The 22,439-nt window shown below is 39.1% G+C and overlaps 1 protein-coding gene and 1 long non-coding RNA gene across 3 annotated transcripts in view; one reads left to right on the plus strand and one right to left on the minus strand.

Annotated features, from left to right (window-relative positions):
• Positions 1–427: 427 nt before the first annotated feature.
• The window catches only part of LOC145420235 (TOG array regulator of axonemal microtubules protein 1-like), a 321,547-nt gene continuing 299,535 nt past the window's right edge, over positions 428–22,439 (plus strand). The window contains exons 1-7 of one of the 2 annotated variants that reach the window (XM_080289306.1): positions 428–574; positions 683–869; positions 978–1,084; positions 1,198–1,381; positions 1,500–1,719; positions 1,807–1,893; positions 1,985–2,239. In XM_080289306.1, the coding sequence (XP_080145432.1) occupies positions 759–869; positions 978–1,084; positions 1,198–1,381; positions 1,500–1,610 (513 nt within the window). In that variant the 5' untranslated portion in view covers positions 428–574; positions 683–758 and the 3' untranslated portion in view covers positions 1,611–1,719; positions 1,807–1,893; positions 1,985–2,239. Of the gene's footprint in view, positions 575–682; positions 870–977; positions 1,085–1,197; positions 1,382–1,499; positions 1,720–1,806; positions 1,894–1,984; positions 2,744–22,439 lie in introns of those variants that run through there. The other variant, XM_080289305.1, reaches the window with a different exon arrangement.
• LOC145420229 (uncharacterized) lies at positions 11,248–14,424 on the minus strand. Its single transcript, XR_013901540.1, has 4 exons — positions 14,073–14,424; positions 13,748–13,956; positions 12,988–13,198; positions 11,248–12,071 (listed from the first exon to the last, which is right to left on the minus strand). It is a non-coding gene; the product is annotated as an uncharacterized LOC145420229 (long non-coding RNA).

Genomic DNA, 22,439 nt, shown 5'->3' on the forward strand with positions numbered 1-22,439 from the left:
GACACCCCTGCTTTAGACCATCAAAAGGATATAGTACAATCCAAATCTACTTTTGGTTTTGCTGGAATTGATTTTGTTATTGTTGACACTATTTGTTTTGGTGTCACTGTACTGTAATTACCTTGCATTTCATTAAAATATGTTTAGAAATGCTTTTCCGTTGCTTTTGGACTGCAAACCCAAAGTGCCACTTTAACAAATGAGATAATATTACACCTTCTCCCCTCAAAGGTACTTTTGTCATGGTCCTACGGCCATGACTCAGTGACTTTGTGTTTGTGTTCTTTATTGTTATTACTTTCATGATTATTCGTGGCTGTTTTGGGATGGTTTGTGTTTGGGATTTTAGATACTGGGTTCTGGGTTTGTGCTCCCTCTATTGGTCCCTGGTGTTAGTGTTCCCCTGTCTAGTCAGGTTAATCAGGTCCAGCTGTTTCCCCCACCTGTGTGTGATTCCCAGTGTCTCTCTGTGTACTTATAGTGTGTGTTTTCCTCTGCTCCTCGTCGCGTCGTCTGTGTTCATACCCGGTGAATCCCCTGCGTGCTCTCCCTGCTGTTCTCCCTTCATGTTCAGGTTTGCCACTCCCTTTGTGTAGTTTCTCCCAGTTTAGTTCGTCCTTAGTTCTGTTTGCCATCTCCACTTTATGTTCAGTATTGTCAATAAATCACCTTCACATCTAAGGAAGCGCTGCGTTTGAGTCCTCCTTTCCACTCTTCACACGGCCGCTGCCCCGAGCCGTGACAACTTTGGCCGTCGAATGCTGCTGTCCCTGTCTTCCCACCCAGAATTTGAAAAGATCCTGGAGAAATACATCCCTACGAAAGACCTGCAGACTGTCAGAGACACCGTCTTCACTCTAAAAACAAAGGTACGGTACCTTTGTCTTTATGTTTACAGGAAAATTGGTGTTTTGGCTGGAAGTTAAATATAGGCATCTAACTCTGAGATTGTTGGGGGGGGGGGGGGGGGGGGTTAGGGTCTTGGCAAGATGCCTCAAGATACTCAGGCAGACATTCCCTCCCGGGCAAGCGGTACAGTCAGAGCCTCATCGCTCAACAGAGAGCCACTCAACCAGACCAACAGGTGGGTGTGGATATCAACCAATGCTCCAGAGTGGCCCATTAAGGCAAATTTATTTTTCACAAATGTGTAATACATATGGAAAACACGTGAATTGTGATGCATTTTATATACAGGGAGTCTCACAGCCATTACAGCTGTAGATCTCAGACACAGAGTTTTGCAGACAAGACTGAGTACATCAAGCAGATCTCGGATCTGCTGGCTTCAAAGGACTTCAGAGAGAGGATCAAAGGCATCGACCAGCTAGTGGCTGACTGCCAAAACAACCCAAACATGGTTATCAACAGTATATTCCCGGTTAATGTTTTCATTTTTCTTTCTCCAAATCCATTTAGTATGTCTTTATGTACATTGTGGTCTTTTCATTATAATGACAAAGTGTTTATCCTTCACTTTCTGATCTCCCTAATTCTAGGTGTTTGATGCCTTCAGAGCCAGGCTGCAGGAGTCCAACAGCAAGGTCAACTTGTATGCCCTGGAGTCTTTACAGAAAATCATCCACTTGTTAAAGGACAAGCTGTCCTAAGTGGTCAACATCCTGGTCCCAGCAATCGTGGACAATCACCTCAACTCAAAGAACAATGCTATCTGCTCTGCTGCTATTGGAGCTATTAATGCACTCATCTTAAATATAGGTACTTACTTTGAGCATTAAAATAGAGGAGAAAGTTTTGGTTAAAAAAATTGCTTTAATTTGACTTTCATTTTTTTGCCTGCTACAGACAACATACTTCTCCTTCAGCCTTTTTGCGCCAAGGCTCAGTTTTTAAGCGGGAAGGCAAAGGTGAACCTTATCGAAAAGGTCGCAGGTATGTCTGGTGTCCTAGTTTCGGCACTGTAATCAGCTTCTGCTTTGATGTATCTAAATGCAGTGTATTGCTTCTCATCTTCTATATTTAGATCTTGTGACAGAGCTCTACCCTCGTAAGCCCCAGATGGTAAAGCAGAAAGTGCTGCCCTTGCTCTGGCACCTCTTGGGCACCTCTACCCACAGCGGCACCATTCATGGCCGGGGCAGCAGCGTAAGGGGTGCTACCGCCAACCTGTGCCAAGCCCTTTATGCCCAGATGGGGCCAAGCCTGAGCAAGTGTGCCGCCTCCCAGCCTGCCAATGTCCATAAAAGTCTAAATGATATCCTGAGGACCTTGTCGTAAGGTAAAGCAGGCTCCAAACAGAACCAAATGTCGAAAGAGGGACAGCATTAAAACTGATCTTACTTGAAGATGTTTCATTATCATTTCTTATAGTGCCTGCACTTTTATATAAACACAGAGAAAGTCCTTAAGAAGTTGGAGCTCTTATTCTTATCTCAGTGAGATTCCGTCTGGTACAGAAGCATGGATGGCTGTAACATAATGGCATCAGGTCTTTCACATGTCCAACCTGTTCTCTTTGCACTTTGAAAGTAGCTCATTGTCGTTGCTTTGTTTTTGTTTTTCCATAAACTCTACATGTACTGTAGACTATGGAACGCCAGGACTGCCATAATGAATTAATTAAATACACCATTAAATAATTAATTAAATGTGGCAATAATTAATTAAAATTGGAATTAATTAATTAAATAAATAGTTATGACACATGTAATTAATTAATTATTGACACATTTAATTAATTATTTATGTATTTCACATTTTAATTAATTATTGACACATTTAATTAATTAATTATTGACACATTTAATTAATTAATTATTGACACATTTAATTAATTATTTATGTATTTCACATTTTAATTAATTATTGACACATTTAATTAATTATTGACACATTTAATTAATTATTTAATGATATATTTATTTATTTCATTTTGGCAGTCCTGACGCCTGGCTCTCGTCATGAAATAATTTTATCTGTCAGCCTCACCCATCAAACTCGGGGGGCGGGGTTAACGCTGCCCATGCAGCTTCTCTAACATTTGATTGGTTGCCGTGCAAAGTAAGTCAAAACAGGTCGATCCTAGAAAATCGATTGCTTGTGTAGACTTGGGGCAGCCAGTTATCCCAGAATGCAGATCAAATCACAAGCAGCAATGGTGGTGGTGTAGTTTTAAAATACCCCGTTTTTCTGTCACCAGCTACACTTTTAACAGTGTTTTAGCCGCGAATGTCGCGACGTATGTCTGGTCAGGTTGTCAACATAGAACATGTTTGCAAAAGTGCTCAGATGTTTTCAGAGATTTCACTAGCTCTGCTAACAGTTAGCATGCAGAGTGCACCGAGGGGGTTACGTTAACCGGTTTGTTTACATATTCCACTCTCCGTGTTCCACATGTTGCATTCGCAGATTCTCATTTTCACCGAACGATCGTCTCTTTCCGCCTGGTCTTGTGTCTCTGTGCTTCTGTAACATAAAGAACGAGCTGACATTTTTCTCACGAAACCAGCGATCAGCTCAACAGACCCTCAGTTTACCTGCATGCATCCTCCTCCTCATCTGTCAGCTGTTTAACACCTGCTGCTAATTCAAGAAACACGCCTACGTTACCTGGTGATAGTCACAGTTTAACTGGGCAGCCGGTGCTCGATATAACGCAATGTCAGCGCATTTTTCTGCACAAGATAAGTAAATATAGTGTTTTCCCCGAGCGCAGAGCTGCTGGAGCTCGTTTCCTTACAGAGCACTTTATAGGCGAACAGCTTTATCAGCGGCTGATGTCCAATCACCGGCACACAGCTTTCAAACCTCAGCTGAGTTTTAGCTCTCAGTGGTTAAACGCTGGACTTCATTCACTCAGGTTCTGTCTGTCGGGTCACGTTTACTTCGCTGTTTTATTTACAACTGAGCAAATCGGTTTGGCTGAGGTTAAAGTTACGTTTCATAACTGCATAGTTTCACAGACGTTTAATGGTTCACTGGCACATGTGTTAGACTGAACTATCATCTAAATATCATCTGTTTTTTAATAGTTATTCAACTGTATTCTAAGCACCAGCTGTCTGTTAGAATGTGATTTTTTTTTTCTCTCTCTGTTGGCAGAGGTATAAAAATGCGCAGGAAAATCTGACATGCATGGCGAACTTCACCGACGATATTTAGGGAGGAATAAACACACATCAAACATAAATGAACCATTTGTCTGTCTCCATAATTGAGAGAATTTTCTCTTCTTATGTCAACACTCTCTCTCTTTTTTTTTTCTTTTTTTTTTTGCTTTTTCGGTCATGTTATGTTTACCTGTCAAAGGCTTGTTACAAACTATGAAACACATTGTGCAGACTTCTGGATGTTAGAAGAAAACTAATACTGCTCATGAATGAGACTAAAGGCAGGAAGGTGTCCTTTAAAACTAAACATGTTAATAGGACCTCCCTGTTTATATCATAGTTTATGATATAGCACGTGTATTTCAGTAATAGCCTGCTGAGGCCACTATACGTGCTGGCCTCATATCAAATGTGAAGGCAGACTGAGTCTATGTTTGACGTTTTTTATATCTAATCTTCCTTTTCAAACATCTAGACAGCAGCGAGTCTGCAGCTGAGAGAATACAAATTCAAATTGTCGGAACAGGTTTGCTCGTTTCTTGGATTCATTTGGTGATTTATTAAATGTATAACTGTTATTCTAATCTGCTGCTGAGTCTCTTACACTTTTCTTTATGCTGTATATTTTCACGTCTCTGGAATAGTTGGCAGTTAGATAGTCAGCTGGGAAACTTTGTGTTAACTCATGGAGCTGAGGATATCGTGGATATGCTGACCTCGCTGCGTGGTGTACAGAGCGAGGTCAGCATGATTAATATTCACAATAAAAATATTAGCCGAACATCATGAAGTCTGTATGTGTTTCATAGTGTCGAACAACCTTTGTACAGTTAAAGCCAGCAGTTACTACATGACGGAAACACCAACGTTATCTCTTTTATGTGTTTATACACAGGTCACGCTGATTACTGAACAAAAACCCAAAGATCAGATGTTAAACAGATTTATTTGCTCTCTCTCCTCCTTAAACATGTTTTTAATGTTAGTTATAATTCAGAATTGGCGACTGAAACACGTAGGACACATAAGAACATCAGGAAATAAAACATCGATAAATATAACCTCAGTAAAAGAAGTCAGCGGGGGTTACTACAGCTGTGTACCGGGGCCTGCGCTTTGTCGGTGGGATTGCTTGCGAGGCGAGCGGGTCTATCCCACGCTTTGCCGTGAGACTGGGCAGACATCTCCGAAATCATCGAAACACTTTTGCAAAGAGGCTGTATCTTGACAAACCGACCAGACACATGAAGATTAAACCACTACATTCTCGGCTAAAAAAATATTAAAACGGTATTTGGTAACACACAAACAGGGTTTTTCAAAGCTCAGTTCTGTTAGCTTCCACATGCCGGTTGTTGTGTGCTAGAAACAATGGCCACCAGGCCAAAGCAATGGTTTTGACTCGATCAGCGTTAACCCCGCCCCCTGAGTTTGATGGGTGAGGCTGACAGATAAAATTATTTCATGATGAGAGCCAGGCGTCAGGACTGCCAAAATGAAATAAATAAATATATCATTAAATAATTAATTAAATGTGTCAATAATTAATGAAATGTGTCAATAATTAATTAAAATGTGAAATACATAAATAATTAATGAAATGTGTCAATAATTAATTAATTAAATGTGTCAATAATTAATTAAAATGTGAAATACATAAATAATTAATTAAATGTGTCAATAATTAATTAATTACATGTGTCATAACTATTTATTTAATTAATTAATTCCAATTTTAATTAATTATTGCCACATTTAATTAATTATTTAATGGTGTATTTAATTAATTCATTATGGCAGTCCTGGCGTTCCATAGTAGACCAGCGGTCTCCAACCTGTTTTGCACCACGGACCGGTTTATGCCTGACAATATTTTCACGGACCGGCCTTTAAGGTGTCGCGGATAAATACAACAAAATAAAACTAGTACCGGTACCGAAAAAAAGAAGATTTATTCATAACACACGTGAAAAGACCCAGGAAAACCGAGTTAACGATTAAAACGATAACAAAATAACGCTGAAAACCGATAAAAACCCTGAAATGCTTGAAAAGCATTCACAGTATTGTTCTTTGAATCTTTATTATTATTTTTCCGTACGTTTTTTTGGACGCTAACTCCTTCAAAACTGTTCAACTTAGAAAAACCATTCAAACACCGTTAGATTCCTCTTCTTTTGGACAAGTGTGCTTCTACTTTTCTCATTTTTAACATTTATATTTTTGTATTATATTTGGTTTTTGTATTATATGATTTATTTATTACATTTTATGTGGAGTGAATAAATAAAAGTATATTTATGGTGGCCCGTAGAGACGAAGCACATATAAACTTCAAATCACGTACGAACTCTGAAGCATGTACAAACTCCAAAACACGTAAAAACACGTACAAACTCCAAAACACGTAAAAACACGTACAAACTCCAAAACACGTAAAAACTCATAAGCACGTAAAAACTTAGAAGCATATAAAAACTCAAAACACGTACAAAAGACAACAGAAGTGCTCCAGGATGCTGGGCGCACTGTTGAGCTTTTGTTATCTTGTGGCTACACAAGCCAGCAAGTACCAACGACCGGATTTGATGTGTGGTAGTAACAGGTAAATGAACTTTTTTTAAAATTATTTGAATATATATGAGTGCTTGTGTATGAATACACAAACAATACATACATGCTGTCATGGTCCTGGGCCATGTGGGCCCAGTATTCTTAGTTTTCATGTATTTTTGTATTTTGTTCTTTATTTAGGCCATGCTTCCTGGGTTGATCTGTTACGTTGTTCCTCATGTGTTTTCCCTTCGTGACTCTTACCCCCTGTGTGCCCCTCTGTGTATTTATGAGCCCTCGTCTCTCTTTGTGCTTTATTCTATGTTTTCCCTAGCACGTTATGTCTGCGTTCTTCCCGTGCTCTCTCTCCTCCTGTCTGAACCTCTGTGCCTGTACCCGTCAGCGTTATGTTCACCCCGCCCTGTCTCGTTATGGTTATCTGTGTCACCTGTGTTCCCCGTGTGTTCCCACTTTCCTCGTTAACCCTCTGTGTATTTCTGTCTGCGTCTTCCTCTGTTCGGCGTCGCGTTCTCCCTCATGTTGTGTGTAATTCTCCCCGTGGTTCGGTTCCTTGTACAGTTCATGCGTTAGTTTTCCCAGTTTTAGTTTATTCTGTATTGCTTCCCGTGGCCAGCAATAAAGCTGTGTTTTTTGAGTTTATCTCCGTGTCTGTGAACCTGCATCTTGGGTCCTTCCCCTGCCTGCCACACAACGTATCATGACACATGCTTTCAATTGTGTAATTTAAGGCTACGTTCACACTGCAGGTCTTAATGCTCAATTCCGATTTTTTGATCAAATCCGATTTCTTTTGTCTGCTCGTTCACACTACAAATAAAATGCGACAGCAAACGCGCTCTAGTGTGAACGCTCAAAGCGGCCCGCATGCGCAAACGAAGACGTCATACACAACGCGCTCTGTTTAGACCCAGAACAAACTATATTGTTTGACTGATGGCCTTAATATAAAGACTTCGGACTTCATGTTTCCCGATTTTTGCTTTAAGTTATTTTGTTATTTACATAATAATGTAGATAACCTAATAATGATCCTTATTGCTGTTTTAGAGGAGCGGTGCTTCAAAGGATAGTTGCAGATTTCTGTCAGAACCTGCAGGTTATGCAGTACAAATAAAATGTTAACGTTTCTCCAGCGTTGTCTTCCCAGCAGTTTCACCGGATGGCCAGGAAACGTTCGCGATGTCTTATCAGGCGCTTCTCTGGCGCTGATAATTGGCGTCTGTCTTGTGTCAGTGACGTAAAAGACGGATTTAATGCGACTTGACCGTTCACACAGCAGTCGCTTTCTGAGACATCGGATATGTATCGGATTCAGTACCACATACGAAAGTGACCCAGATCGGATTTGAAAATATCGGATTTGTGCCGTTCACACTGTCATACCATGATCGGATATGGGTCGCATAGGGTCAAAAAAATCGGATTTGATGCACTTTCGCCTGCAGTGTGAACGTAGCCTAAGTGATCTAGTAGCTTTGCTTTGGAAGTTCAGTTCATGCTAGAAACGTGTTTTGTCTCTAGGTGTCACCGCATATATTTATATATAAACATATATAAATAAAACCACTTTTTTTACGTTAGTAATTCCTTTTGTGCATAATTTTATATTATTGTTAATAATAAATTAATTAAAGCAACAAAACAATCTGAAGAGCCGGTTCGGAGCCGAAAGAGCCGGCTCTTTTTAGTGAGCCGAACCGAAAGAGCCGGATCTCTAAAAAGAGCCGGAAATCCCATCACTATTAAATTCAGCAATTAATTCATTTCAGTGCATACATTCAGATTCAAGCATTCACACTGCAGTTTCTTCAGAAAATGCACTTTCTAGTTAATTGAAGCGTCCTCGCAAAAGTTCATGCTTGGACTTATGCATGCTTTCAAACTAATGTGTGTGCGCATGTGGTGGCCACACTGATCCATCAAAAACTGAAGGAGGATATTTCTCACTGTTGGTTGGAATTTTTAAATTAGCTTAACGTGACGATGCACTTGCAGAGACACTTGCTCATCTCGCCTCCTTAACTTTCTCTTTCTTTTTGACAGTTATACATGCCACAGTGCGTGGGGACAACACGATGAAAAGTGAGATAAGTGATCTAATTTGCAGACATAAAACCAGACTGGACAAGATAATAAAACCATAGGGTCTATATTTGTTTGGTTTATTTAAAGCCAGCATATGTTATGAATTACAGAGCTAAAATTACTGCTGTTTATGTGAATCTGTAAATGTCAAAAAAGGGATATATGCACATATTTGTTGCTGGGTCTGTGAAACTTATTCTCGTTAACGACAAAAACAAGACGAACATCTTTTACTTGCTAGCAAGGGAGGCCCCAGCCGGTGTCTCACAAAGCACTCCTGAATCCTACCGCAATGACCCCAATGACGGCCTCCGCTTGCTGCCTTTTATTGGGAAAACAGTTCACACAATACACATCACAGCGAAGCAACGCCCACCATAAAACCCCCAAATGGTTCTAAGACAAGGCACTATGTGTGTGTATGTGTAAACATCTGTATGCATCTGCTGTTTCTAACAACATCCTGGTCATAAAGAGGGTAACCTCCCCCACACCCAATGTATGGTTCACCATGCATAACACAGTGAAGCCATACAAAGGGCAGGAAGCTTACCAAACATCAAACGGAATCTTTGCAAGGGATGTGTAATAATCCTCCCCCAGCACAGAGTGGCTGGAGAGGTGGTCAGGGACAAAGGAATGTCTTGATCCTATAGATTGAACTAAGACCTTACAAATTTAAGAAGCATAATGACAAACATTCAACAATTAGACTTAACATTTATGTTCAGCGGTCAGTAGGCTACAGTATATATTCAGTATACACATTTAATATAAATCCAAAAAAAGAGTCATTGAAAAGCATTTTAAAGCCTTTCGTCTCTGTTATATGAAGTGAATTAACTGTATTTTTTTGTCGAAGAAGGAACCATTCATCAGGTAAATCACATGATGCAATCAAATTTCCTGTGGACCGTTTAATTGACCTTGTTTTTCTCAGCTGCTGCATTCAAGAAGTCAGGAATGACCTTTCAGACTCAAATGCACATGGAGTATGTCATATCACCAAATTCACGCTGAACTGGGGAAAATGGGGTTAAATGCTGGGCCATTCAAACTCTATAAATAAAATCCATATTTTGTCAGAGCATTTAAAGGTCACGTGTATGTGTTTGTAATCTCAGTGCAAGAAGCTGTTTAAATAAGGATTTTTAAAGGTTAATTGTATTATCAGAGATATGTGTAAATAAACTGTACCTCTTTAGGTTACACCTTAATAACAGGGGTACTCACGTTAACACAGAATTTAGCTGTATGGTTTAAATAAGTAAAAAATTGACTGTTTCCTGTAGTAAAGCGTAACTTCACTGAAACACATTTTCGAAACCTTTCAAATGAAGACGGTGAAACACATTCGGGATTGATTTAATGAGTTTGATCCCTCCCCTGTCTGCTGTTTATCTCTGATGATCTCTCTCACGTCGCTCTCTTCCTCCATCTCAGTAACTTAAATCTGTTTTCTTTTGCTTTGTACTGCTTTCTTCGTCTTTGCCCGCCCAAATCCCCTTTGTTCCAGGCCCCATCACTCTGCTTCTCTGTCCCCATTTCAGTCTCCATTTCTATTTATTTCTCTCACTCTTTTCGTCACCCTCTCGCCTCTCCCTCAGAGAGCAGACTTTAGGGAGTAATCCAGCCTCCCAGACAGCTGCACATCACCAGCTGTCTGAGAAAGCTGCACCCGCGCTCTCTCTCTCTCTCTCTCTCCTCTTCCTCTGTCTGCTTCTCTTCCTCCTTCCTTGCCTGCCCCCCCTCTGCCTCTCCTGGCTCATCTGAGTGTACAGATTGGGCACGGCCAGATGCAGCCCGTCACCGATGTCAGATTGTGACACAAATTACCTCTATTTGATCGGTAATGGAAGCCATTTAGTGTCAACGAATGCTTCAGTACTACACATGAAGAGGAGGATTTTACTTCAGTCTAAACTATCATCTCGTAGAGAGAAAATATGTGATTTAATATACATTATATGGCATTCAGAATATTTTTTAATGCATAAATGGAATTGGTAATGTATGGAGGACAGTGGTAGGTTTGTAGCTTGAACCTATTCGCTGGAACGTTGAAGACAATATAATTACACAGCAAGCAAGACACGAAGTAGGCAAAGTTCTTCATGTTTCTCGTGCACGGGAGAGACCGGACAAACGCCGTTCCTTCGCTTGACCCCAGTTGCCCATACGGAAAAGAAATATAAAAAACGTATAAAACCCATATGTTAAAGAAATATAAAAAACTTAGAAAAGATTTGCATCAGCTTTAGTTTGCTCCATATATAGTGAATCATATAAGGCTTGTATGATTTACTCCTGAAAGTGGCCACTTTCGGGTTACTTTCATACATGATAATAAAGTGGATCACATAAGGATCATGTTAAAACTAAGTATGAGTTATATAAGGAAAGTACATGTCAAAGTATGTATTCCATAGATGTTCCATATAATATTTGCATAGTTTTTAGTACATAATTGTCATAAAGACATATGCTTTACATATATGAACAAAATCTGTTAGATAAATTTTTTTTATATGTAAAGTAAATGTAGTTTGCAGGGCAATAATCTCTTTTTTTTAAATGCTTTTTATACATATATTCTAAGAATATGTTAGATTACATATGTTTTCACTTTATGTTCCGGCAATACATTTTTATGGTAAACTATTCTTTTTTTTACATTTTTCTTCTAAGAATTCTTAAATCTTATCTCATAAAAAACCTATAAACTTAATTATTAATTTTATACAAATTAACATTACTAGAAAAAAAAAAATCTATCACATATGAAAAAGACAACAGTATCATTTGCCCCTGCTTGACCAACATCAGTTAAAAACTAGCAATGCAAAGACAAACTCGTAAGCCAACATAACTTTCTTTGACAGGTCGGCAGTCAATGTATTGTAATACTGAAGAAAACAAAAACAAAAAACATGAATACTGGGCAATCTTTAAATTCAATTAACTTTTATTATTCTGATATAACAGTCACATACTAATATTTCACAGAAATATTTAACCTAATCTAAGCTCTATTGTTTAAAGAGCATGCTAAGCTGCATACCTTTTGCTGCAAATTTGTGGAACTTTTACCTGCTAACATGAGTAAAACTTTGGAGGGCAAAAAACCTGCCCACTTAAAAAACAAAACAAACAATCTATCTTTAATAGATAAAACATGAATTGGCATTATAATAACATGCCAAATGAGACATCGAAAGTCAAGTTATGGGGATGCTGTGACAGAGACATTTTTATTTCTGGCCCGGAGTTCTGTGATCTTGGCATTGATTGTAGTACCAATGCTGGAAGGATGGGTCCCAGGCCACTTCTCAAGGGTTGCACCTATATATGTACAAAAATGCAGGGGGGGGGGGGGGGTGATGACAAGAACAGAATTAGTAGTGTAAAAGAACCCAATGATCTTAAACAATAGTGCAATGATCCTGCATTAATCAGTCTTAATATCTAATGGTGCCAGCTTTGAAATTTGCAGACGATGCATGGAGCGGTTCACTACATTGACTACATTTACATACAGCCAATATTCAGGTTATGGTCGAGTTAGGCTCACTATTCAGGGTTCTGAAACATTCGGAATAACTCATTCACATGCATGAGATGAGAGAGTCACAGAGAGCCAGACGGCACATACACAAAGTTCCTCTACTCAAAAGACCAGGATTCCGCGGGAATAGAACATGTGCAAAACACAAATCCATTTTCATTCTGATGGCGATATGCCGATAGAGGTTTTACATGACCCTTTTCTCACAAAAATATTTGGTAACTCCAAGATTTATATTTGGATTTTTGCCGGTATTTTAAAGCCATGTGTGACCGGGTTATTGCTAACATTCCAGTTTTGAATGGGTTATCGGCTGCATGTAAACGCAGTCACTGAAATACATCAAATGCAAGAACATCCAGAATGTAAAATACTTATCTACCATCATTTGTTACTTTGTAGTTGGACAAACAAAATGCACCATAAAGGAAATGAAAGGCCTACAGAGAAATCTAAGGCCTACAATAGTATGTCATGAAAAGACCATTCATTCATCTGGATATAACTCAAAAAAGATCAACTAGAATCCTCTATTTGGTGGAGGCCTTTCTTCATCAACAATAATATATGCATAAATGTTAAGAAGATATTCTTCATATGTGTGGCCCTTGTTTTTCATTGGTCCTTTGTTATCTTTAAATGCCAGAAGTGTGGACAACTGCGAAAACATGCCATAAAAAGCTAAAAACTTACTGTAGATGGCATCCAATTTATTTTTGTCGAGCGGTAAACGTGCATGTCCTCTGCCTCGTTTTCCCCCTCGAAGATTGCTCACTAGCAATATTTCCACAGGGAAGACTGCTGTGAGCAGATGCCTCACAAAGGTTGTAGATGAATTTGCATTAGTAGCATAGGCCCAGGCCAGTTTCTCTACCATGACTCCAGTCCCAGGATAAATCTCCACCTGTTCCAACAAAAAGACATTTTGATCAATATAAGAGACGTAAAGAACAACTACATACCTTTCCAGACTTAAAACTCTGTTTCTCGTCTAGTTTTGAAGGCAGTGACATTTATGTATATTCCCGGAGCCGTCGTTCACCTGCAATGTCCGGATGCTAAGCTACTGGATTGCAAAACTTTTTTCTGCATCACTTGTTACTCGCACAGGCATTCCCATGCAAAAGTGAAGCTTTTGTAGAAAAATTGTAGTTTGCCTCTGCTCCACCAGGGGCTGGCTCTAAAACAGAGTCAATCCCCATAGACTCCTTTGTTAAGAAGGGAAACTTCACAGCAGAAACACAGTCAATGAATTTAACACTTGAATTAGATCCATCATACTAATAAGTAGAGTACCAATTTAAAAGTTTTGACATATTTTCCCATTAAATCTAATAGGAAAGTCCGTCAAAACTTTTATTGGTATTGTGTTCAAGGTTGGATCAACTGTAAGTAGAAAGACAGTAGATCCAATTTATGCACTTCATCTATTTATTCTTTAAAATTCCATTACCTTTGATGACTGGGATTCCTTTGTTGATAGAATGACAGATGCTGGTGTTGAGAAGGATGAAGTAGATTTGGGAGGGGGCAGCAGCGAACCATCTGATGATGAACCGGGCGTGGACTGCGGAGAAATCTGGGGAAGCTCAAAACTGGATCTCTTAAGAGGTTCAGCCAAATTAATCACCTTTTTCATCGTCTTCATGAGTTCTGGCACATCTATATATAGTAAATGAATAAAAAAATGATTACCAGAATGGTTTATACATAGGCTAGAGTGACTTTTTCAAATATATTGGCTGTTTAATTGTTAAATTAGTGATAGGAAGTGATACCTTGGACAAGCAACTCCTTCAGTTTATCATTCTCTTGTTTCAGGTCTTGGATCTTCCGCTTTAGACCAATTACTGTCTTTTTTGGACTTTTTTCACCATAAGCGACTGAAGGTGGTGAATGACTGTACATTGCAAGGAATTCCTGTGCAGGGTCTTTCTTTGAAGGAGCCTTTGACTTCTGGACATGAAAAAAGATAGCGAGAAAGAAGAGGAATTTACATAAAATAGTCAAAGCTGCCATAAAAGTTATGAATCTAAAGTGTAAAGACAACAGATTCAATAGCTGTGCCACAAAGTGTAGGGTGCATACTTCAAAGAGCTGATTTCTTAGCCACATACAGTACCAGTCAAAAGTTTGTACAATTTTACAATTAAATATAATGGGAAAGTGTGTCCAAACTTTTAACTGGTACTGCACATCACAGAACTGTAACTAGGCCTGTTCCAAAGATTGGGCTCATTTGAATACAGTTCAGGCTACAAGTGATTTTTTCCTTTAACAAATCCTGACAATCATTGTATACAAATGACCTTTGTGTGCAGTAGAATAGGGGGACCACTGGTGGAGTTCCTTTTCTTAAATGTAAATACGTTTCAGTTTTAAAATTATATCTGATCTGAAAAAGGTAAAAATCAGTAAAATATATATTTTTTTTTAGGGAAAGAGAAGTACTACAGTCATTGCTTGGTGACAGAAATGGTGTGTAACATAATAGAAAGATGGTGAGGATGTTCAGACATAACCAGGAAATGCTACTTGCAGGCTACACTGTCCCGTTTCATAAGGCTGTAGCCTGCATAGACTCCATCCAATGGTAGATGTACAATACAATAGTGTCAACTTTTTAAAGGAGCCATCACCTAAAATGTTTCATTTTCCACATGAAAACATGTATATAATGGTTTCCTAATGACTGACACTAGCCTAGAAGCCAATATTTAAAGATGGAGTGTTTAGATAACATGTAAAACACGGATACTACAAAATGGTTCCAAGTGAAATGTCACCTTGAGTTGCAATGGCTGCGACAGAATCAGAGTCTCATTTGGATCGGAGTCATCAGAATCATCCTGATAGTTTTCAGGATGGACAGATACCCTCTTGGTCAGGTCCTCTGGTTCATTTTCCTTCAGCAGTGCATTAATTTTCCGAGCTGCCTCAAAACGAGTAGCTAGAGCACAAAGGAGGAAACAAAAAGACATTACAACAATCCCCTCATTACTCCACAGGTGTTTTTTTTTTAAATCACCAGACTATGTCCTGTTTTCAGGTAATTGCAGTAATGAATGTTATTTTTTACTCCTGACTAAAAACACAACTGAACACTGGAATGGTTCTTCGACCTGTGTGAAAGAGAGAGCTAACAAAGAAAAGAGAACATTTGTATATGGGATAGAGAAAGAGAAGAAGAAGACAGCAGTAACAGTGTCTAGTTTTGTGTTGAGTTGTGATTCACATAGTGCATTTAGCAAAAAAAAAAACAATTCCTATTTCACAGAATTTCCATACATGTGAAACATAAAATATACAACTATTCAACATCTAAAAGCAACCATCTCATTAGTCAGGGGTTAGGGTTAAAAGGAGTAGGAGCCACATTTAGGAGATTTACTGTGTTAATATGTAAACTTTTACTTAGAGCAGAGTAAAGACGAGTGATAAAATACAAAACTGTTGCGACTTTATGTAATGTATACTTAATGTATATTAAGTAAACATGTAGTACAGTCTTCAGCTCCCTGGAAAAACGAAGTAAGCACATGACTTTAAAGAGTGAATTCAGTTTTTCTTTAGAGAACTACTTTCAAGTAGAGAAGGACATTCTACATTTCAAATCATTAACAATTACTTACCAGAGACAAAAACAACAGTGCCCCTGTAATGTGGCCACCCTCCTCGCTGTTTCTTCCCATGGCGCCATTCAATAACTGCCGAGTAAGTGGAAATGGGATTCCCATGCTGGTCTTGGAGTCATCATACCCCCGTATGTTAACAGTTTTTACTTCACTAAGCTTTCCATAGTCCTCCCCTTCACTCCACTGCACCACTGCAAACTTCCTCTCCTCGTGTTCTGTAGTAAATGAAGGGGGGAGGAAAAAAAGAATTGCTTTTTCCTAGCTAGAATGCTACAGGCTATATGCTAATAAAGGCTTTTTCTTATCAAAAAATATTCTATTTGACATGGTTTCTATAGGCATACTTTTACCGTTTGAACCATTTTAATGACACCAAGTGCTATGTCGCATGCATAATTCTCTGAAGAGAGCATTTCCACGTTGGTCACTTGTTTCTATGTGACCCGTAAAACATCAAACCACTTTTAGCAAGCTATTAGCTTAAGCTAAGTCATTCAAATTCGAAAACATTTAGGCGACTTACCTCTGATATTAGTTTTATTCGTCTCCGTAGTCTCCATCTTTGCAAGACACACTTTATTAGACCGATTTCCCGCTTGTTGTTAAATTACGTAAGGAAGCCGTTACCTGATGAGGACCGTGTGAGGTCTCGCGGTGAAAGCTGGCCACCTGTACGCTGCAGCATGGCCCGCTCTACTTTGCCTTTGATTGGTGTATCCTCATATTTGACCGTACACTTAACCAATCATGGCACTCACAGCTGAAAACAAATTTTTGAGTTCATGCTCTACGTCAGTATTTTCTCTATTTGGCGGTAGAATATGTTTTTCACAGATTATAGACTATACTGACATTCCAACTGAGTTTTGTAACTTAAGAGCCAGTGATGCCGAAAAGAAAACATTATAGATCTGACACAAGTGAAATAGACTGGATGCGGAAAAACGTTCCTTCACGTACTTTGACCAGATGGAAAAAACGGTATGTGCACCTTTGCCAATAAGTTAATACAGTTGTCAGTTTCTGTCATTGTTATGAAAGCTACAAGAATTTATTAATTTTTTTAGAAAAATCGACAGAGCTTTGACTGACATCGGACAGCACAACACACAACAACAAGTAAGTGAATGTATATCGTTAATGTCTTATCAGCTACCATAGTAGCACTTGATACAAAGTGTTTGGGTTTTAATACTTTGGTTAAGTGGAACATTCCAGTTCTAATTTGACACCCATAACTTGGCTTATATTTTTGTGTTGTGTGTACTAAGTAGGTTAACAAACTAATAATTCCATACACTTACATAGATATTTATTTTCAATGATAAGTTATGCAACATAATTTATTGTGTTTGCCAAATGACTGATAAATTCTGTTTAGGTTAGTTATGATAAGAAAATGCAAAGTATTTGAGAATCTAGACTATATTCATAATGTTTCTGCATTGAAAGTAATCTGAAGTGCTACTTAAGTAATTGTGAGATGATAAATATAATTTAAAAAAATGTAGTTTTTTACTTAGAAGACAACCTCTTTCATTGTGTTTATTTAAAGGTCAATAAAAACATTAAGAATAATAACAATCACAATAATAACAACATGGAAATTTCATCCCGACTGTTTTCAGCGGAGCTGTGAAAAATGTATCTTAAACAAGTTGTTCATTTGTATCATTTCAAGGACAATGGTGAAGATGACAGCCAGAGAGAAGGAACTTTCACAGTTCCAATGGTAAATAAAAATACATTATTATAGTCTCTCTCTCCCTCTCTTTCTCTCTCTCTTTCTCTCTCCTTTTAAAAGCAACATACAGAAAAAAGGCCACAATAAAGCATTACTTTCATTCTTATGTCTCTTCTACGCTACTCCATCACATTGTAAAAGTGAAAAGTACAGCTCACCATTAAGCTGTTTAAATATGTCAGTGACAGACTCACTACTTGTTCTGGAATATATCATTCGGATATTTAATTCATATATATATTCAATACTTGGGTTGTATTCCTCACAGGAAAGTGAAGATGCTGCCCAAAGAGATGAGCAGATACCAGAACCACAAACGGTTTCACTGGTAAGAAACAAATGCAAGATGTGCTCCACTTCCAGTGACAGACTCACTACTTGTTCTGGAATATATCATTCGGATATTTAATTCATATATATATTCAATACTTGGTGTAACTGTTGGCATGATGACATTGTATATAATTTGGATTATTTCTTTATCTCGTCAAGATCCATGTCATGATTGTAAATTATTTAAGCTGTACAGTACTTTGTTTGTTTTTTGTAGTCAACGTTTTGGTGCTTTTATTTTGAAAGTCAAGTTCGCTTACAAGTTGCGCTAGTTTCCTCTTTGGGTAGAACGAAGAAAAACACCTGTAAGCGCGCAGAAAGGATGGTTTTTATTGAAAGACATGTTAAGTGGACTTTGACTACACACGGTTAAAGGAAACCTCAGAAGAACGGCGGCTAATTCCCTTTTTGCAGCATGCAGCCAACGAGGTATTTATTTATTTATTTATTTATCGTGTTTGTTGTACAGTGTTTTTACTGCTGTGTCTTATGCTGAGTTTTATTTTGTTAATGCTGTATAGTTTTCATGGTGGCTTTGGAGAGAAGTCTTCAAATAAACCAGTGACAGAAAACCACTTGCGTCTGCCTGTGCTTCGAGGGAATTATAGTGAAAACTCGGACTGTTCGTCAACGCAAGCGGCCACTAATTGACGATGCGGCAACTTCAAAGCATCAGCGGGCTTGTTCCTACATGTCTACAGCGCAGCGGAGCTGACAAGAACTGGCAGATAAGCTGAAAGTACTATATGCATATGGTGATATGACACATGCACAAGTATTAAAGGGCAGTGTTTTAAGGAAAGGTGTTTAAGTTAAGTGGCCTAAGAAGGGACCTTTGCAAACATTGCTGAAGAATACTGTGATTGATAACTACTGTGGTGTATAGTACATCTTGTTTTGGTGTAAGCTAAAACTTTTGAAGATTTTAAGATAAAAGTGCATTTGTGAAGCAATAAGTGAAGGTTTTGGATGTAAATTCTTGAACTGTTTTGAAGTTTATTATCAGGTGTATTTTTGTAAGATAACACTTCCATTTGAACTGTGTTATTTTTGTGCCATTTACATATGAGTAAGTGTTAAACATTGAGGCTTGGTTAACCATCTACATTTCTTATTTCTAAGTGGGTTGATTAAGAAGTGCTGTAAAATGTCAGAACCAAGCGAGCCTACAGTTCAGTTTAGTGACAGTGCAGACTTTCAAGATCAGTCTGAAGAAGGTCAAGTGCATGGTGCTGAAGCTCAGCAAGAGGAAGCGCAGCAGCCAAGACGAAGTGAAAGAATCAGAACTCTAACAGAGAAAGGCAAAGAAATGCAAGATGAGAAAATTAAAGCACTCCAGCAAAGGTTTAACTATATATATGACAAATGGAAAACACAAGTTAAATCTGCAAGACAATCCTTATCACAGACAACAGAGACCTTATCTGAGGACTTGCTTAATGACATTATAAGTGATGTCACAGGTCTTTCTGCAGATGTCCAGCGTGTCTATGAAGAGCTACGAAAGATCTCTGCTCCAGACCAGGTCACGCGTCGTAGAGTGGATCGGTGTGTAGAGATTTCTACATTTGTTGCATCCAGAGCCTCAAGTAGGTTGCATGGAAGGTCTCCAGAAAAGGAGGAGCAAGACTGGCCAGAAGCAGGCTCTCTCTTTAATTCAAGCACCTGCAATTCAGGTTCTGTTGCTTCCATTTTGAAAGGCACCTCAGTACTTTCAAGCAGGTCTTCTGCAAGGCGACAAGATGCTGCTGCTGATGTTGCTGCAAGTCAGGCTGTTCTTAAAGTGTTACAAGAACAAGAAAAAGAACAGTTAGAGATCGAGCGTCTAGAAGCCGAAGCTAAGAAAAAGATAGCTGAGCAGGAGGCAGCAGCAGTAAAACGTCGGTTAGAAAGAGAGGCAGAAGAGGTAAAACGAAGAATGCAGAGAGAGGAAGAAGAAGCTAAAATTAAGGCTCAACTAGAGGAAGAGCACATAGCTCTACAAAGGACTCTGGAGGAAAAGCGGAGAAAATTACAGCATCTGGAGGCAATGAAGGATCTCAGTGCAGCAAGGGCGAGAATGCTGGTGTACAATCAAGAGAATGACAAAGAGGAAGAGCAAAAGGACGTACTGCAACCTGAGGTTGTAGTGGATAATAAACTTTGTGCTTCCACAGGCTCTTTGCCCCAGTGTATGCCTCCTGCACCACAAGTTGTGACCACTTCTTCAAATGACAGTACTGCAGAACTTGTCAAAGTGCTGGCAGGAGCTTTAAGTGCCAACCGAATTCCAATTCCTGAACCTACAGTATTCAGTGGGGATCCATTGAAATACAGTGATTGGAAAATCTCCTTTGAAACGCTGATTGACCAGAAGAGCATTCAAGATAAGGAGAAAATCTACTACCTTCGCCGGTATGTAAGTGGACAAGCTAAGAAAGCAATCGATGGCTATTTCCTTCTTGGAACTGAATCGGCCTATGCTGCCGCAGTTGAGATTTTGGAGGAAAGATACGGAAACCCATTCACGATTGCAAAGGCATATAGAGATAAGCTTCAGACATGGCCCAAGATAGGCTCCAAGGACAGCTTTGAACTCAGAGAGTTTTCTGACTTTCTCCGTAGTTGTGAAGCCGCCATGGTCCATATTAAGGCACTGGAAATCTTGAATGACTGTAATGAAAACAGAAAAATTTTGTCAAAATTACCGGATTGGCTAACAGCAAGATGGAATAGACAAGTTATTGAAATAGAAGAAGCGACTAATCAATTTCCCTCCTTCAGCCAATTTGTGAAGTTCTTGACAAGAGAGGTGAAAATTGCTTGCAACCCTCTCACATCGCTGCAGGCACTGAAACAAGATGAAACTGAAAAAACCAAATCCTCAAGACATTTCAACTTTGCAGCAAAGACACTCATCACAAGTTCCAGTGAAAAATATGCTGATACATGTCTTTTCTGCAAAAGGACTGGGCATACATTGCACCAATGCAGGAAGTTCGGGGAGAAAGCAGTTAATGATAGAATTAAATTCATTCAAATGGAAAAGTTGTGCTTTGGTTGTCTGAAGTACGGTCATCACTCAAAGAGTTGCATCAGTAGGAGTGTTTGTGACAAGTGCCAGAAGCGTCATCCTACTTGTTTGCACGAAGAACGAACCAAAGAGAAGCAAAAACCACCACAGGCCAAGCAAAATCGGAATCATGAAACTTCGAGTGAGGTTCATGAAGAAGTACAACTAGCACAGGATTACGAAATGACCAGAACTGCTACTTCAAATACAGTAATGCTTCATGGAGCTAAAATGCAAACAGCTGCAATAGTTCCAGTGTGGCTTTCCTGCACAACACAACCAGCACAAGAAGTCCTTGTGTATGCTTTATTGGACTCGCAGAGTGACACAACATTTGTGTTGAGTGAAGCAGCAGAAACCTTACAGACAAATGGAGAGCAAGTCAAGCTTAAGCTTTCTACCATGACGTCAAGAACTACAGTGGTGAGTTCTCTAAGAGTAAGTAACCTACAAGTCCGTGGCTTTTACTCCAACAAGAGAATCTCCTTACCACCAGTGTACACGCGTGATTTCATCCCAGCTAACAGAACTCACATCCCAACCAATGAAACTGCAGAAGCGTGGCCCCATCTAGTACACTTACAGTCAGAAATTGCACCTCTGCAGGACTGTGACGTGGGTCTGCTTATCGGATATGACTGTTCACAAGCCCTGCTTCCGAGAGAAGTTGTGTCTGGCAAAGAGAACGAGCCTTATGCACAACGTACAGACCTTGGATGGAGTATTGTTGGTAATGGAAACCCCTGTGTTGATTATGGGGACGCAATCGGAATCAGTCATCGCATAGTAGTGAGACAAGTGATACCAGATGTTGAGTCTTCTGTCAACCTCAAAAGGGTAGTGCATTATGTGAGCCAAACCAAAGTGAAGGAAGTAACTCCTTCAGACATCATAAGGGTCTTGGAATCAGACTTCTCAGAAAGAACTGGAGATGATATTGTGTCTCAAGATGATCTCAAGTTCCTGACAAAGTTGAGAAAAAACATTGTGCAAAATGATACAGGTCACTTTGAAATGCCACTGCCATTCAAAGAAGACAGGCCTAAATTACCCAACAACAAGATATGTGCCATACATCGCTTGAAGTGCCTGGAAAGGAGACTAAAGAAAGACCAACAGTACTACAGAGACTACGTAAGCTTCATGAATGACATCATTTCATGTGGTGATGCAGAGAAGGTCCCTGATGAAGAAAATGATGAGAAATTGGCTTGGTATATTCCACATCATGGGGTTTATCATCCACAGAAACCAGGGAAAATACGTGTGGTATTTGACTGCTCTGCCAAATTCCAAGAAACATCTCTCAACGACCATCTACTCACTGGTCCAGATTTAACGAACACATTGGTGGGTGTCCTTTGTCGCTTTCGAAAAGGTT

Source organism: Astatotilapia calliptera, chromosome 14 (assembly GCF_964374335.1).
Source record: "Astatotilapia calliptera chromosome 14, fAstCal68.1, whole genome shotgun sequence".
Classification (NCBI taxonomy): Eukaryota; Metazoa; Chordata; class Actinopteri; order Cichliformes; family Cichlidae; genus Astatotilapia; species Astatotilapia calliptera.